This window comes from Ambystoma mexicanum, chromosome 12 (genome assembly GCF_040938575.1).
Source record: "Ambystoma mexicanum isolate Mex_15411 chromosome 12, UKY_AmexF1_1, whole genome shotgun sequence".
In the NCBI taxonomy this organism is placed as follows: domain Eukaryota; kingdom Metazoa; phylum Chordata; class Amphibia; order Caudata; family Ambystomatidae; genus Ambystoma; species Ambystoma mexicanum.
The window spans coordinates 830659863-830675956 of NC_090936.1; the positions used below are offsets into that span (position 1 = coordinate 830659863).

The following is a 16094-nucleotide window of genomic DNA, read 5'->3' on the forward strand; positions in this document are numbered from 1 at the left end:
ATATTTATCTCCACAGAAATTCGATTTGTCGAAGACACATTCAATGTGTGAAGACTGAACATTTTCCTCCTGACTCTTTTTGACCTACACTGACCCTGATGCTTGGTAAAAGATGTATTTGTTTGTCTTTTTGCTTAGCAATACTAGATTAAATCTGTTCTCTCTGTATTATATATATTTTTTACAGAGTTTTTTCAAATGTTTTCTCAACAGCACCTCCAGATTCTGAGCACTTTAGAATTACAGACTGCCACATTGAATGTTTAAGAGAAAGTGACGGATCAAATATCTCCTCCTGAAGAAAGTTCTAAATGAAATTAAAAGAACTGAAACATGTCGAGGCATAACACCAGTGATTAGATTGATTGGTTTGTGTATTTGGGTCTTTATTGACCAGGAATTCCCCTTTCTTGTATTGGGCACACCAAGGTGTTAACAAGATTTGTGTTCTAGTCTAGGGAAAGACTAGTTATGAACTGTTACAATTCAATTGTGAGCATTTCGTTCTGTGTCACTTGCACTTTATTTGCTACTAGTTTTTAGAAAGTATTTTTAAGATGTTTTTTAAATGACTACCAATAAAATTTATATTTTGGGATAATAGATTGGTGAAGTTAATTACATCCTCTCTACTTTTGCTTTTGTATTGTGTTAATTTTGCTAAAACTACTTGATTACAATTCTACATCCGAAATTGTGTGCAAATAATTTACTGCGATTAAGGCAGTTTCATTACCATTTAAAATCGTAAAAATCTTTCGATTGAAAAGTTGATTCATTATGTAGAAAATGGTTGAAAAAGCTTATGCAAATTAAGTGCAAAACAGTGCAATCAATAAACTAGTGCTCTAAAGTTTTGACATTTAGAAAGCAGTATTTAACATAATCTTCGCTCTTTATGCACCTTTTGACGACAGTCGATTATCTCCATGGTTGGATATAAATTGAGTTTAAAACACAAGAAAGCTAGCATCCATCTTTTATTAGGAAATGTGCTTAGATATTTGGGTACGGTTTTCAGTGCCTTTTCGCTGGCCACAATGTATGAAAATAATTGGTATTTACAGGCCAAATTCCTTATTTGGACCCAGCCCCAAGTCTAACTTTCCCTTTACACTGGATGGATTATTAAAGAGGTCCAGCGTGGTTAGATTTAGGAACACCAATATTGTTAAGCACTCCTGAATCCATGTGTTGAGTGCAATGGATGCCCTAGAGTGCATAAGATTCTGCAGAATGGTACACAAGGAATTTGCAGGAGGGTCTAAAATATTCCTTAATAAAGACAATGGGCCTCATTGTGAGTCCGGCGGTAACCGTGGCGGTAAAACCGCCTGGTTACCGCCGGACTCGTATTACCATTCCGCCTCTGTGACTCCCGGAATTACCAGGGCATTACAGCCCTGGTGTCCCGGGAATTCGGAATTCGGTAAATCCCCATTCCCATTGAGTCCCATAGGACATAATGGGAATGGGGAAGTGGAAACATCGGCACCATCTCGTGATGGTGCTGGTGTTTCCACGTCCGCCTGCAGGCGGGAGGTGTTCAACCCGCCAGGTCAGTCCTGGTGGGAAGATCACCTCCCGCCTGCAGGACTCGGGATCGGGCGGTCCGGAATTAACAGTGGTGGCGGGTTTACCGCCACTGTTAATTCCTGACCGCCCGACCTGTAATGAGGCCCAATGTCTTCCAACTGATAGAAAGCAAAAACAAAGAGGTAATGGCTGGAAGGTTTAGAATGAATCTTAACCACTGGCGTTGCTCTGGGCAACCCTCCAGACCACCGTTTTTCGCCTGCCAAGCCATTACAGAAGGGGAAAGACCATATGCAAATCAGGCTTGGTCCCACCCCATAAGGGGCAGTCCAGCCCGAACTGCTAGGTCACATCCCTTCTGCATGAGACCACAAGCATCCCCAAACATGTTTCGCCCTTGTTGGGGCTTATCAATGAGGAGTAGCTTGGGTCTCTAGGCCCAGCATGCACGGGACCCAGATCTGGGCATACCCGTCCCACTCGGGGTGACAAAGCAAAAACAAAGAGGTGATGGCTGGAAGGTTTAGAATGAATCTTAACCACTGGCGTTGTGCTGGGCAACCCTCCAGACCACCGTTCTTTGCCTGCCAAGCCATTACAGAAGGAGAAAGACCATATGCAAATCAGGCTTGGCCACACCCCAAAAGGGGCAGTCCAGCCCAAACTGCTAGGTTACATCCCTTCTGCACGAGACCACAAGCATCCCCAAACATCTTTCGACCTTGTTGGGGCTCATCAGTGAGGAGTAGCTTGGGCCTCTAGGCCCAGCAGGCACGGGACCCACGTCTGGGCATACCCGTCCCACTCGGGGTGACAAAGCAAAAACAAAGAGGTGGTGGCTGGAAGGTTTACGCTGGAAAACCTTCCGCCCATCACTTTTGTGCTTACTGTTTGTCTCACTATGTGGGAGAGGGTATACCCAGACGTGGGCCCCTTGCTCGCTGTGCCATAGGGAACCAAGCTGCACCTCACTGAGGAGGCCCAACAAGGCCGAAACATGTCTGGGGTTGCTTGTGCTCCCATGCAGAGGGGACCTGGCCTAGCAGTTCGGGCTGGGCTGCTACCATTGGTGGCAGTACCTGACTGATTTGCATATGGCTGGACCCCTTTTGCAATGGCGCAGACGGGCTAAAAAACGGTTGTGTGGAAGGTTGCCCAGAGCAATGCCAGTGGTTCAACGTTATTTAAAACCTTCCACCCATCGCCTTTGCGCTTACTTCCAACTGATAGAAAGCCTGGATAGAAAGTAGTTCATATCTGAGAGAAGCCATATGTACTGCATTAGGTAAATCCAATACTCTTTTCCAGAATAGTGATTCCACTTTCAACCAATCAATCTTAGGTTTGGTAGAATGCACTTCTGAAACGGGCATTTTTTTGGGATCACTTGTTGGTTATAGAATCTTATGGTAGGAATCGGTTAAAATCGACCAAATTTCCATACATTTTTTTCATCTGTTCTGCTAAACAGGCAGCGTGAAGGCATATTTTTCACATCCTGTCCTTGGAAATAATAATCCAGTTGATGTTATAACCCAAATATTTCCGTTGGTCAACTTTCCCATGTTAACCCCATTCAGGGCCCACTGAAAAGAATATTGTCTCCTGCGGGATTGTATAATGATACCCTTGGACATTTTAGTGTTTATGTCTAGATATAGAATTCAAGAGAATTAAGAGAGCGCTGTACGCCAATCAGTGTTTGATCTATGATAACTAACTCGTCTACATAGGCTAGACATTGCGAGGAGGAAAAGCATTAGAGGGAGACAGGAGTGATACAAGTCAAATCGGCTTTATAGATGTTAAACAGCTCTTGCGTCAAAACGCAGCCCTGTCTCAGTCCTCTATATTTAGGAATAGGACGAGACGTCTGTCATCAGAGCTTAGGCGCACTTGCACGTTGGAATCGGAGTATATCTCTCAAAATGGCAATTAAATGAGGCGAACACAGCCAGTTTGAAAATTTATCCCATAGTGGTTCTATATTTACCAGATCAAATGCAGAGGTCAGTTCAATACATGCTAAAAGAAGGGGGTGATCCAACCTGTTCACTTAATTCTGCATAAGAGAGAGTATTAAGGAATTAAGATTGGTGCCCAATTGTTTCCTGAAACCAGACTGGGACCTATCGATGATGGATTTTTCAGACACCCATTGTTTTAGTTCAGCTAAGATCAGGGCCAAACATATTTTCCTAGACAAGTCGAAAAGGACTATGGACTGATAATTGCCTGGGAATACTCTATCTCCCTTCTTATACAGGGGAATTAAATGTGCCAATTTCCATAATGGAGGAAGCGACACATGAGTGATAATTGAGTCAAATCAAATATTGAGGCTCAAGCTCCATGACAATGGGTCCCCTTTCAAAATTACTTTTGGAGATACCATCGGGGCACCGGCCTTTGAAAATGTTGAGGTTTTAATTATTAACTCAATATCCTTAGCAGAAAATGTGAGTCTATCATAGCATTTGGGTAGGACGCGAACTGGTTTTAAAGATGTGGTAACATGAGCATATACATCTATGAAATATTTACACTAACGGCGCTCAGCATTGGGGTTAACTTGGGATTCAATTTGGAGCAGATCTGTTTTATTCATATCCCAGAAGCATTTTATGATGTTGAAGCATTCTTTCTGCTTCCCTTTGCCTGAGGAGATACTTATGGGTTTTATAAGCCAATTTAAAAAAAGTTGTTTTATTGGTTTACGTTCTGATACAATATTTTAATTGTAATTGTTTATTTGTTACGCGCTTATACACAAGTGAAGTGCTTCAAAGCGTTTCAAGGCAGGAAGGGACAAGGGAATACAGTTGTCATTCTTAGGCCTTGAAGATTCCGAACGATCTAGCAACAATAGCTAGCATACTAGGCTAGGGGCATATATATTGGAGAAGTGCTTGACAAAGAGTGAGGGGGGAAAGGGGTGGGGGAGAGGGAGAGGAGCACACACATCAATAAACTACAGTACTGGCCGGGCAACATTTCAGGTTGCTTGGTAGTTGGTCATGCAATGCGCCTATGCATAAGTATTTCAAGCACCACCAAGCTAGGGATAGGAGACAGAGGACGGACAGAACAGACAGACAGACTTGCAAGGCCTCGAACATTCAAGGTCAAGGTCATGCAAGTGCGCATAACAGGAAGTGCAAGGGAGGTGGACAAGTGCGCCCAGTCCTGCAGGGGACTGGGTTAAGTGCAGAGTGGTTGCCCATCACATGAAGCATATTGCAGTAGTGCCAGGCAGAGTGTGGAGGCCCGAAGGCAAGTGCATGACTGGCAGGGGAGACTGGGCCATGTGAGGCTCTGGAGGTGCACCAGTCCACCAGTCTGCAAACTGAGCAGGTTGGGGAACAGAAGGAAGGAGGGAAAGCAGCGAGGAGAAAGGAGGTTAGCAGGGGAGAGGGAGAGAGAAGGAGGAAGAGGTAGGTCTTGAGGAGTTTCCGGAACTTAAGGAGGTCTGGCTCGAGACAGCATTTAGCAATGTATTCTTAGAAGCTAGCCGAAGTTGTCTTCTCATCTAAGTTCTTTTAGATAAAAAAGGGCGTCATACACGTGCCACTTTATGGTAAATGCTTCAGTAGTTAAAAATATATGTTTTGTAGTAATTTTGAGTATGAATTTAATCATATTATCCGAGATATTACTTAGAGATGAATTTCAACAATGTTTAAAATAAATATAATGGCCCTTAATATACCCATATGTTTGATTTCATATATGGATGTTCTTGGGGTCCCACTTAATTACATTCCTTGCATTATTCGTGCTTAGTGTTTGTTTTGCTTTTCACAGAGTGCACATATGTATTTCTATTTTTCTCCCCAGAAAAACTTTGGACGCTGAAGGGCAAGTATCTGCACAAACACACACATACACACTCAGCTAGGTTGTAAAATGGCTCTTATACAGCCTCTTTATTCACCAAAAGCATACATAAATGAAAAAATGCAACAGGAATAATAAATGAATACATGAATGAAAGAAGTCTAAATAAAATACATCATCAATGACACAGCTGCAAGGCACACCCTCATCTCACTAGAAGTACCTGAAAAGCTCCCAAAAAGCAGGCAGAGAGATCCTGGCATCAACGGGCCTGGAGTGATGCGTCCATCCTCCAGTGAAGCTTTCTGTATGACTGCTCGGGCACCCCTCATTTTAAGCCATCCGCAAATGTGTTTTGGAATTTTCCAGAACTTTCTGGCTGTCTAAGTCTCTATCTGTTGACATTACTCATGGGCCCCCAGCTGGATTGACCCACGGTAACCCCAAAAGGCATAACTCTTCCCTTTCTCAAGAAAGCAGCAAAGCACAACTACATAACTTCTCTTCAACTTTAGCAAATTCCACAACAACATTATCAGGTACCAGCTAGCATCGGCTCGTTCTAGCCTGTGTGTGCACCTTTTCTCCAATGTGTCCTCGGAGCAATGCAAGATAACATAAGCAATAGGCAGTGCTGAACAAATGTTTACCAGTGGAATAATACAAGAAGAGTTCACATCAAGTGCAGCTTCCACTGAGGCCTGGAGCAAATGTCCTTTATGGCTGTAGGCGCCCACAAAATGCACTGCACACAGGTTTCGTGATTTTGTCAAAAGCATTACACTGTTTCATAAGGAGAGCCCTTGTGGCAGACGTAAATATTTAGATCCGTCAATAATTGAAGTGAAAAATATTACAGAGAAGTGTCTACTACAGAAGGATTCATACATTTGTCAAACAGAGCTTGTGAGGTGAGAATATAATCAAAGGTTGAAAAATAATTTTCTTTTTTCCCAGTTGGCTCAAACGAAAAATCACCACTTAAGTTGCCATTTCGTTTTACTAAACCCCATTCATTCATAACATGCATCCAGGCATTGCCTTTAACCAATTCTGGAACCTACGGTTTGCAGGCTGATCTATGTCTAAACATACGCACTTTAAATCGCCACCAATTAAAATATTATTGGAACTGTATTCCTTGTGCCAGCTATCCAAGATATTAGATAGCGTTTCCAAATATAGATCTTGGTTAATTTTTAAAGGATTCCAATAAGTTGTAATAATCAAACTTTCTGTGGGGAATTCCTTTACAGCTTAAAAAAAATTTGATGGCTAAAAAGTGCAGACAACGGTCAGACCACAAAGAAGATTCAAATGCAGAGTTATTCCTAATGGCCACCAATAGACCTCCATAAGGGCGGCCCTTCAGCCCCTTGCGCGCAGCATTAAGATATGCTGTGAACCCATCCAAAAAGGTCTTTTCAAGAGCAAGACCTCCTGTAGAAGCAGGATTTCAAAATTCTTGAATACAAAGTGTTCATCCTGTCTTGTGAACAAGTGATTAACGCCACATGTGTACCATGAAAGGATCCTTGAGATGTCTGGTTCTGTTTTTCAATGTAAGCACCAACCATTGGTTTTGGAATTTGCCAAAGTAGATGGCAACCAAAACCAGTCATTTTTTTCCCAGGGGTTGGCTTTAGAATTAATACCGCCAATTGTTATGGCACGCCTGTTCGAAGTAGAATGCATTTTTAATGGGAAGAAAACTCTAGGCTCCAGGATTCTCTCTTTTAGCAGACTATGTATTCATGTTTGCTTGACACTTGTTGATTTATTAGGGACTTAAAAACAAATCATACCACAAAAAGAGAAAGGTTTCAGCTTCCACAAGTATCATTTTAAGAATGAGCTATAAATAAAGGTACACATGGACTAAGTCAGTTTTGTGGGCCTCTATGAAGTCTACAAGGTCAATATCCTTGAAGTGTAGGTTTCTCAATGCAGGTATTTTGAGAAAAAGGTTCAATACAGTTTCACGATTTAGAGCAGTGGTCTTCAAACTTTTTTGGCCGGGGCCCCCCTGAGCAAAGTTTTGGCAGGTCGGGACCCCTCAGAAATGCCAAATAGACAGTATGTATTGCACGCTGTCACCTGCTCCCATCACAGTCGCTGGGCTCCCTCATCCCACTCCTACCCAGTCAGTGGTCTCTCCCCACCCCATTACACACCCTGGGCTCTTCCCACTCTGCTCCCACCACTATCCCATGGTTCCCGCCCATTGTGCTCCCACCAAAGTCCCTGGGTTCCCCCATCCCGTTCCCAACACAGTCTGAGGGCCAGTGGTGGCTGGTGATTTTTTTAAGTGGAGGGGCATAACTATTTCCCCCAAAAATGCCATAGCGACCGAGCATAGTGAGGGAGCCCGAACCAATAAAGGGGGAGTTCGGGGGGTTTCCCCCTGTGAATTTTTTTTAAATAATGGGTTAAAATGTTGCATTGTAGAGCATACTTTTAACAAAAAAATGGGTAAATAGCCAAACAGGTTGCAATTGGTGCTGGGGGGCCCAGGGGGCAGGCATGATATTTTTTACTGGACATCTATGATGTCCAGTAAAAAGATACCATCCCTGTCCCCTGGGCCCACTGGACCTAATACAATCAACATGATTATGTGTGTATGCAAGGCGCTGCACATTCATACAGCAATCACTCTTATCATTCACACGAGCATCCATCACTATACACTCTCATAACATAAGCATACACGCATCCATACACATGTTTAAATAAAAACAATGAACATAAACGTACCTTCTGCATTTGCCTGCGTGCGGGTGCTGAAACGCCCTGCTCCAGGCTGCTCTGTCCGTATGTGCGAAGAGGAGCTGGAGCTCCCCCTCGGACATACAGCCATGCAGTGCCCCAGCCAGCATTTCCAATGAGCAATGCAATGCTGGCGAAGCAAAGCGCCTCAGCACTTGCATGGCTCAGTGAGCATGTGCGGCTGGGGAACTAAACTGAACTGTCAAAGGGAAAAAGTGTTTCCCTTTGACAGTTCAGCCAGCCCAGGAGCACTCCGTCAACTGGAAAAAGCAGCTGAGGGAGTGCTCACTGTTTCACTGGGCTGGCTCCTTAGTTCCTCCATAATGGGTGAGAGGCCACTGGGTGGGCGCCCCCTCGCCATTATGGATGAGCCGCCGGGCTCGGACTGGCCTTATAGGGCAATGCCTGTACCAAAAATGTAAAATGCTAATGTGGGCCAGTCAAAATGGGCCACCATTTTGGCCAATGTGGACAAGTTTGATGAGTTACTTGACTATGCAGTTAGTAATTTTGACCATTGTTGCTGAATATATCACAATTTACTTACATTTTAACACAAAGCACCCCCTTGGGTACTATTGAAACAGTGGGCCTCATTACAACCCTGGCGGTAGCTGTGCCAATAAAACCGGCACGGCTGCCGCCGGAGTTGCATACGGGTGCAGCACCCGCGAATGGGCATTACTGGGTCATGCCGAGTTAGGCAGACCTGATAATTGCCCTTTCGTGGGTGCCGGTACCGGTAGATTCCCATTTGAGCCCTATAGGGCTCAATGGGAAAGGGGAGCTTGGATGCACCGGCACCGTTAATAACGTCGCGGGTGCCGCACGGCCTGCCAGGTCAGACCTAGCAGGCTGTTGGGCACCCGCGAGCACAACTCGTACTATGGCGGTACGGTAGCAACGGTGCCGGTAGCTTACTGTCACCGTTGTTACTGTACCGCCATAGTTGTAATGAGGCCCAGTCTGTGACTAAATGAATGAATATCCATTTACAACTGCGGGCCACTTTTTCATTGTTGCTTGAGACAGTTTCATGCTTCAGCCCAACCATGCGATCCACCCCTGCCCATTTCTTCCAATTTAAAAAAAAAGAAAAGTTTTTTTTTTTTTACATATTTCATGTTGAGCTCTCAGGGCCCCCCAGGGTTGCACCTGCGGACCCCTGGGGGGTCGCGACCCACAGTTTGAATACCGCTGATTTAGAGTAATCGGTGGGCCACTTTCAAGAAATCCCTCAATTACAATTGCTTTGGACAGAGAATTCCCATATACAACGTGCAAAATTCGAAATAGGAAGCTCATGAGCGGATAACCGTGTCAATATGTAATACCTTCCTTTTTTCCGTGCATATGTTTGTAAGCAGCATCTTGAGCCTCAGAAGACTTCATGGCCAAAGATGGAGTCGGGGAAAATTGCACTTTCAGTGTAGAAGGTGCAGATAAGTTTAATTTAGAAATTGCAATTTCACTCTTTTCTGCCAGTGTCAAGAATTTCTCAGACGCAAGGACGGGTGATACTGTCTGCATCGGTTGGATAGCGTTGCAGGATGGTTAGCTGCTTATGCTTCAGCATCATCAGAATAGGTGGACAAATCACTCAAGTTGATCATCATGAGGCTAGAGTTGATAGTTTCGACATGGTCAGTTGTGTCAAATTTCTCTAATGGAAGAACTATGTCAGGAAGAGACACACTGCTTGCTGATTTGGCCTTGTTTTTGCCTTTGCTTGTTTTCTTCGTAGTCAATGGTTCCTTGGATGGATTTAAGGAGATTACATTGACATTTGTAGTGGACTCAGTAACAAACGATTGTAGGTCTCTAGTGTGTATGTTTCTGAGGAACGCCCTTGAGCCGCTGTTGCTAAACTAGCACAGATTTGTAATCCTTTATTTACACAAATGTTGCTTCTGAGCATTTTTAGTGAAACAAGGAAGATTGCTGGTGTTATCTGGCTCAGTAGGGACCTTTGCTGAAGGCATATCTTCATTAACATTCATGCGGGGTCAGCGACCTGTGGCACAGAATTTGAGGCCGTGATTACAGCTTTAGATAGAGGACCATTTTCGACCAACTGTTCAATATCAACTAGAACATTTATGTTTGAATGATGTATCCTTTGCGAACAAATAAAGCCCTCAAGAAAAGTGACTTTGAGGTTCAGAGAGAATAATTTCAATTCATTGTTAATATTTTTATATAGTTTGACTGAGGAATTTAAAACTTGGTTTAGTGTAAACAAAGAAGAAAGACCCAATTCTTGTGAATTTTCTTCTGTTTCCATTAATTGTGGTGAATTCAGAGGAGTAGAAGTGGGATTACAGCAGAGAGTTGAGGGTTCAAAGATTGGTCGATGAGCATTATGAGCAGATTTTAGGGATGAGTTAGAAAACATCAGTGATTCACAGAGAGGATCCAGTGATAAGTATTCAGGTAAGTGTCCGCAGAGACAGAGTTGTCGGCTTTATGATGTAGAATACTGCTGAAAGACTGAGATGAAGGAACCGCTTGTGCTTGGGTGTCAAAGCTCACCTTTGTATTCAGTGTGCCCTTTCTGGGAGAGAGGCCCAGGACAGGGGCTAATTCAGCAGAATACAAATCTGTGATTTTACTCACATCTTTCTTCAAGGGGAGTTGAGAAGGGTTCTGTGGGTTCTCCTTGCTCAAGGGTGCAGGCGGTCTACGAGCAGGGTCTCCAATCAGACTAGGTCCTAAATGGGAAGATGACAGAGGTGGAGCAGAGTGAGAACAGGCACAAGGTACCTTGCTTCGGAGGTCATGCATGCTATATAAGCTAAGAGGCTGGAACACAAGTCAGGAAATGAAAGCAAGCTTAAAGTCGTGAAAATTGACTCACCGCTAAGTGAAGGATGTTCAAGCAACTAAGAAAGTATTGTTGCACAATGCACCTGCACCAAGCGGTGCAACTTGACCTGATGGTGCACCTTGTGCCACGGCTTGGTATTTGTGGCTTCCTCCCCTTCCTCTTCCTCTCAAAGCTTGTGCTGCAGACAGTGAGGTAAGACTGAGTAGCCCGCACAGCAGAGTTTTGGCACTGAATGGACGAATGGAGGGTAGAACAGGCCCCTGCCCTGGGACTCAACCAGAAACAGGTACTGCTGCAACTGAACTTACATATCATCAGATAAAAACGTTTTGTGACAATAAAATTCCTTTGCAACACTGCTTAATACACATTAAAATCCACACATGCATTGCAAATCTCAAAAAGTGCTTTTTTTCATCCTCTTACTGTGACTTTGTCATAAATATTCCCCCCGACCACCCAAAGAATTATGGACGAATATAAGAATCTTCAGAGGTGTGATAATTAATGCTGTAGGTTCCCTTTACAACAATTTTGCCCAGAACCTCTCACTAGCGATGTAGTTAGGGTTGTTCGTAAATTTCTCATAGTATAATAACAAAGTTAAATTACTACTCGTAGATGGCACACTCAAGAAAGTGAATAAAGAGTAGGTACTCTTACTATAAGTAATATGTGCTATTAATACTCAGCTGAATGGTGCTCATTTTATCAATTGGTAAAGGATGAGCTGCTTGGTAATCCTGGTGTTATTTCTGAGAGCTTCATGTTACACACATTTGTGCATTGGATGCATTGGTCCACTGCGTTTTTTCATCAGCTCATTTGACTATTCCGTCCTCGCAAATTACTTTTAAGATTAACATACAGGATGATGCCCACTCCAAACGCTTCCACCAAACGAGAAACACATTAAACATGAATGTCACATTTTAGCAAACAATGTTTATCAGTAATATTTTGGACGAACCACAAGCTAAACGTAAAGGCCATTTCCCTCCAACATATTACATTAGATGCTCTGACATAATTACTACAAGGTATATCGGATTGTATTTTTATGCGTTATTCCTTTTTTATGTATTCCTTTTTTATGTAAATTGTTTTGTTACTACATTAATATGTACTTTAATGAATTTTAATGGTTAATTCGAATCAAGTTATAATGAATGAATTTAAATATAAAATCCAAGACGTGAAAAAACACATTAAAATGATATTTAAATGTTTAGAAATGTATATGACAGCATCCGGCATATGCGCCAAGTATTCATGTGAACCATTGCCATTAATAAGAAGGCTATAATCTAGTGAAATGTTTCAAAACAATGAAGCTAACAATAATAGTTTGGCTAATTTCTACAATACATGTGCTACCTACTTCGTCATATGTAAAATCATCCAAATTGACTTCTTCAAAGTCTTCGTCAAGTTCGTCAAATGCGATAGCAGCAAGAGCAGCGGACAGCTTTTTCCTCAAATAGAAACCTTTCCAACAGGCCTTAACAAAAAAGCAAATTATATGTTAAGATCATTCATCAAACTCAAATTCATATTCTCTACGTTAATCCTATTGGGGCATATAACATCTTAAACCCTAATTTTAATGTTATAGTTCAACGATATTCTTCTTTTAAACTATATGTCACTGGAAAAAATGCAAGACAAATGACATTCTTTTGTGTGCCAGGATACCCAGGAGATTCCACAAAAAAGAAGAATGGAATCCTCCCTATAAGCCTAAATCAACCAATTACATATTTGACAGTTCTTTGGTGGTTTGGGAGCCGCAGGGAAAGAGGCTAGAGCGGAAAATAAAAGAGCGTGGTTCTTCCAGCATTCCCCTTTAAATTGTCTGGGAATCGAGCAGTGCCACGTTCAGGCTTCCATTGGGCACACGCTGCTGCACACAGTACAAGATGTGCGCATTTTGCATTGCATTGGCTCTTTTTATTCCCGTTTTATTATTACAAATCGTTTGTTAAAATGTATATATGTTACGAAGCAGACAATAGCAACAACAGGACTTGAAAGACTGCAAACATAAACAAGCACTGGCAAACTAAACCGGTTTGGATTTTCTTACCTTTCTAAGTAACAAAAAAAGCCAGACATATTGACTTTGCCAGTGTGTGTTTGTGGAGATGTAAATAGAACACACTTCTTTAAACCCTCCCCTCGTTTAGTGTTTTATTCCCACTTTCCCCTTCTTTCAATCCATATTTTGTTTTTTTGTGCAGTGAAATTAGCAGCACTACATTTAGACTGCTGGAAAAACATGCCAGCAGCAAGCAGCCTTGTACAGATGTAAAGAAAAGGTACTGCGAAACTCCACAAAAGATCTAGCATTCCAACGCAACATGGCTGCTACCTCACTAAAAGTGTCCTCAAGGATGTGCATACATGTTCACAGGCTTAATAACGATATTAGGCAAAACATCCGCTGCATATAGATGGGCACACAAGGGCTAGGTGCATATAAAGAGTAAACTTAAATACATATAGAAAAGTAATCGAGAGGTTCTGAAGCTCACTTCCGCCACACAAGGCAAAATGCAGATCTAAGTGACAAAACAGAAGTCGCACCAAAATGGTTGTTACATGGACTATAATGGGACAGGAGTTTTACAAACACATTCACTGGTAAAAGTACAAAACCAAGCCTTTCCCAGCAGCACTCAAAATGCAACCAAACAGTAACTAGTGGGACATATTCAGTCTGAAGTAACTGCATTTTACCAGCCGTAGCAAGCTTCCCATTCTGGCTGTGTCCAAAAACAGCATCAACAGACCCCGTTTCCTAGTCTGAAATCCAGTAGACCCGTCTTTACAGTTATGGTGTATGGCTACGTTAGGTTTGTAACATGCGCCTAGGCTTCCATAAGTCAAAGAAAGTAAGTTTGAATATTGGGTTATATTTTAATTATTGGTTGAATGCCAGATCAGTGTTTGATTATACTTAGTGCCAACATTCTCCATTTGAAGACATGTGCAATTGTTTCGACCTTACCCAGGCTTTCTCAAGGCACAAAGTTGTATTTAAGTAACACAGTTATAGGCGTGACATATCTAGTACATTCCTATACATTGAGTTTCAGCACATACATTGGTTATGCGTGATGTTTGACTAGTACTAATTTCAGTGAAAATACCTTTCTCTGTAAACATTACATGTATTACTGTTGATGCACAGTAATATCATACAGTAATATCATACACATCTCTATACATTCAAAGTTCCTATTATATAACCAATATTGAGGTGTAAGGGGTTAGTAGCTCTAATGTGTTAAGTCAGTTTCACAAAGTCTTCTATCTGCCTGTAAATTCTTGTGGCAGTTTTTAGAATTTCAGCATTTACAATATGTGTAACATATCCGTTTTTGGGATTCCACATGCTGCTAGGTTCTTGCTCTTAGGTTCTAATCTTAATGCTTTCTTTAATCGGTTTACCTAAATAATTCTTATCATTCAGTGATCCTTCTGGATTGTTTCAGGATGGCAGTGCTCCGCGTCATCCTGCAACACATGCTGTTTTAATACATGTCAACAGACCCTGATGGGTAAATCTGTGTCAAACCATTGAGAGTGCCAGCAGAAGTATCAGTACTAATTAATTTCTATTTAGAACTCAAAGATTAAATAGAAAATGACAGCTCTATGTGTCAATCATTTATTTAATTGATTTTGTTATTATTCTTGTACACTTTTTCTTAATTAGGGGATGTAACATATTGATCTACACCAGTGGTCTTCAAACTGGGGGGGCTGGCCCCCCTAATATAGCCCGAAGGATATCTGGGGGGAGGAAGGTGGGGTGGGGGGCGCCCGAGGCTCTATAAAAAAGGAATTAAGGAGCTGTTATTAATAGGAAATCGAAGCATTTAATAGAAAATATAAGCAGCTATAACTTGGGGGATGGGGGAGACCTAAGCAATATTTTTACTCAAGGGAGTTCAGTATGAACAATGAAAAATTCTATTGTTAATAACTATTGACGTGTGTGACGTATTTGGATGAAAATTCGAAGTTCATTGGGGATTTGTAGGCCCCTCCAGACTGCAATGTTTGATAAAGACTGATTAAAAAATAAATGTCAATAAGAATAAAAAACAAAATCAAAGTCGCAACCTACTTCCCATTCATTTTCCCCTAGACAAAAAAGATCAATGTTTGCCAGACCGCACAGCCCAAACCGCTGGATGGATTTGTACCAGGTGTGAAACAACTGGGCAGAAAGTGTTTACTGGAGGCCTTTTTTGTAGTTTGGGATTATTCCATGCAGTCGTTTTTTAAATATTTCATGGAGAAGGGGGTACCCTAAGGGGGTAAAAAAGATAGCTATTTCTTGGATAAATTGCCAAAACCGTTTTTTTTAGAAATGAAACAGCCACCATCTTTCTTTTTCTCAATGCAAGATAGCTGCGGATATGGCTGAGGATATCCAAAATGAAAAGCAAGGAAAAAGGTCATTTGCAGGTCAAAATACCTGCAAATGTCATTAGGTTAAAAGGTGTAGGGGTGGCTGGAGGATACCAAGTGAAATGTGGGAGTTGGAGGGGGTCTAAGGACTGAGTTTTCAACACAAAGCTTTCTGTAGTCTGGGCTGTTGCCGCGAATAGCTGACGTTTGAAATGAAACAATCATGTAAAGGGCATCTGTTATGGGGGGAATGGGAAAGGGTAGGGGAGGTGAGGAGGCCGTCAATCTTGTGCAGGGAGCCGGCAGTGAGTCCGGGAACACTTGGTGAGGTCTTGGGGGGCAGAGAGGCATTTTGTACATGCAATAGTTTTATCCCCCCCCCCCCGAGTATCTTGGTTATAAAGGACTACAGATAGCCGAGGGTATGGGTAGGTTAATTTTTATTTTTTAAAGATATTTTTACAGGTACAACTAAGTGAGTATTTTTGAAAGTTTTTTTTAGATAAAAGACTGGAAATAATACCTTTTTCCTCACATGTATTACGTGTCCATACATAATATGAAATCCTCTCATTTTGCCAAAGTATGAGTACTTCCAATCTACGCATACTGCATCTATTCTATGTAAATCTTCTATATTTCTATGCAGATTATCTCCATTCTTGTTGATCCCTATTCATCCTATTGCCATAGAATGTATTCA

At 42.0% G+C, this 16094-nt stretch overlaps 1 protein-coding gene across 2 annotated transcripts in view; it reads right to left on the reverse strand.

Annotated features, from left to right (window-relative positions):
• LRRIQ1 (leucine rich repeats and IQ motif containing 1) overlaps positions 1–16094 on the reverse strand; it is a 2234608-nt gene that overhangs the window by 878522 nt on the left and 1339992 nt on the right. For both annotated transcript variants that reach the window (XM_069629324.1, XM_069629323.1), the window contains one exon: positions 12351–12470. In XM_069629324.1, coding sequence (XP_069485425.1) covers positions 12351–12470 — 120 coding nt within the window. The remainder of the gene's footprint in view (positions 1–12350; positions 12471–16094) is intronic.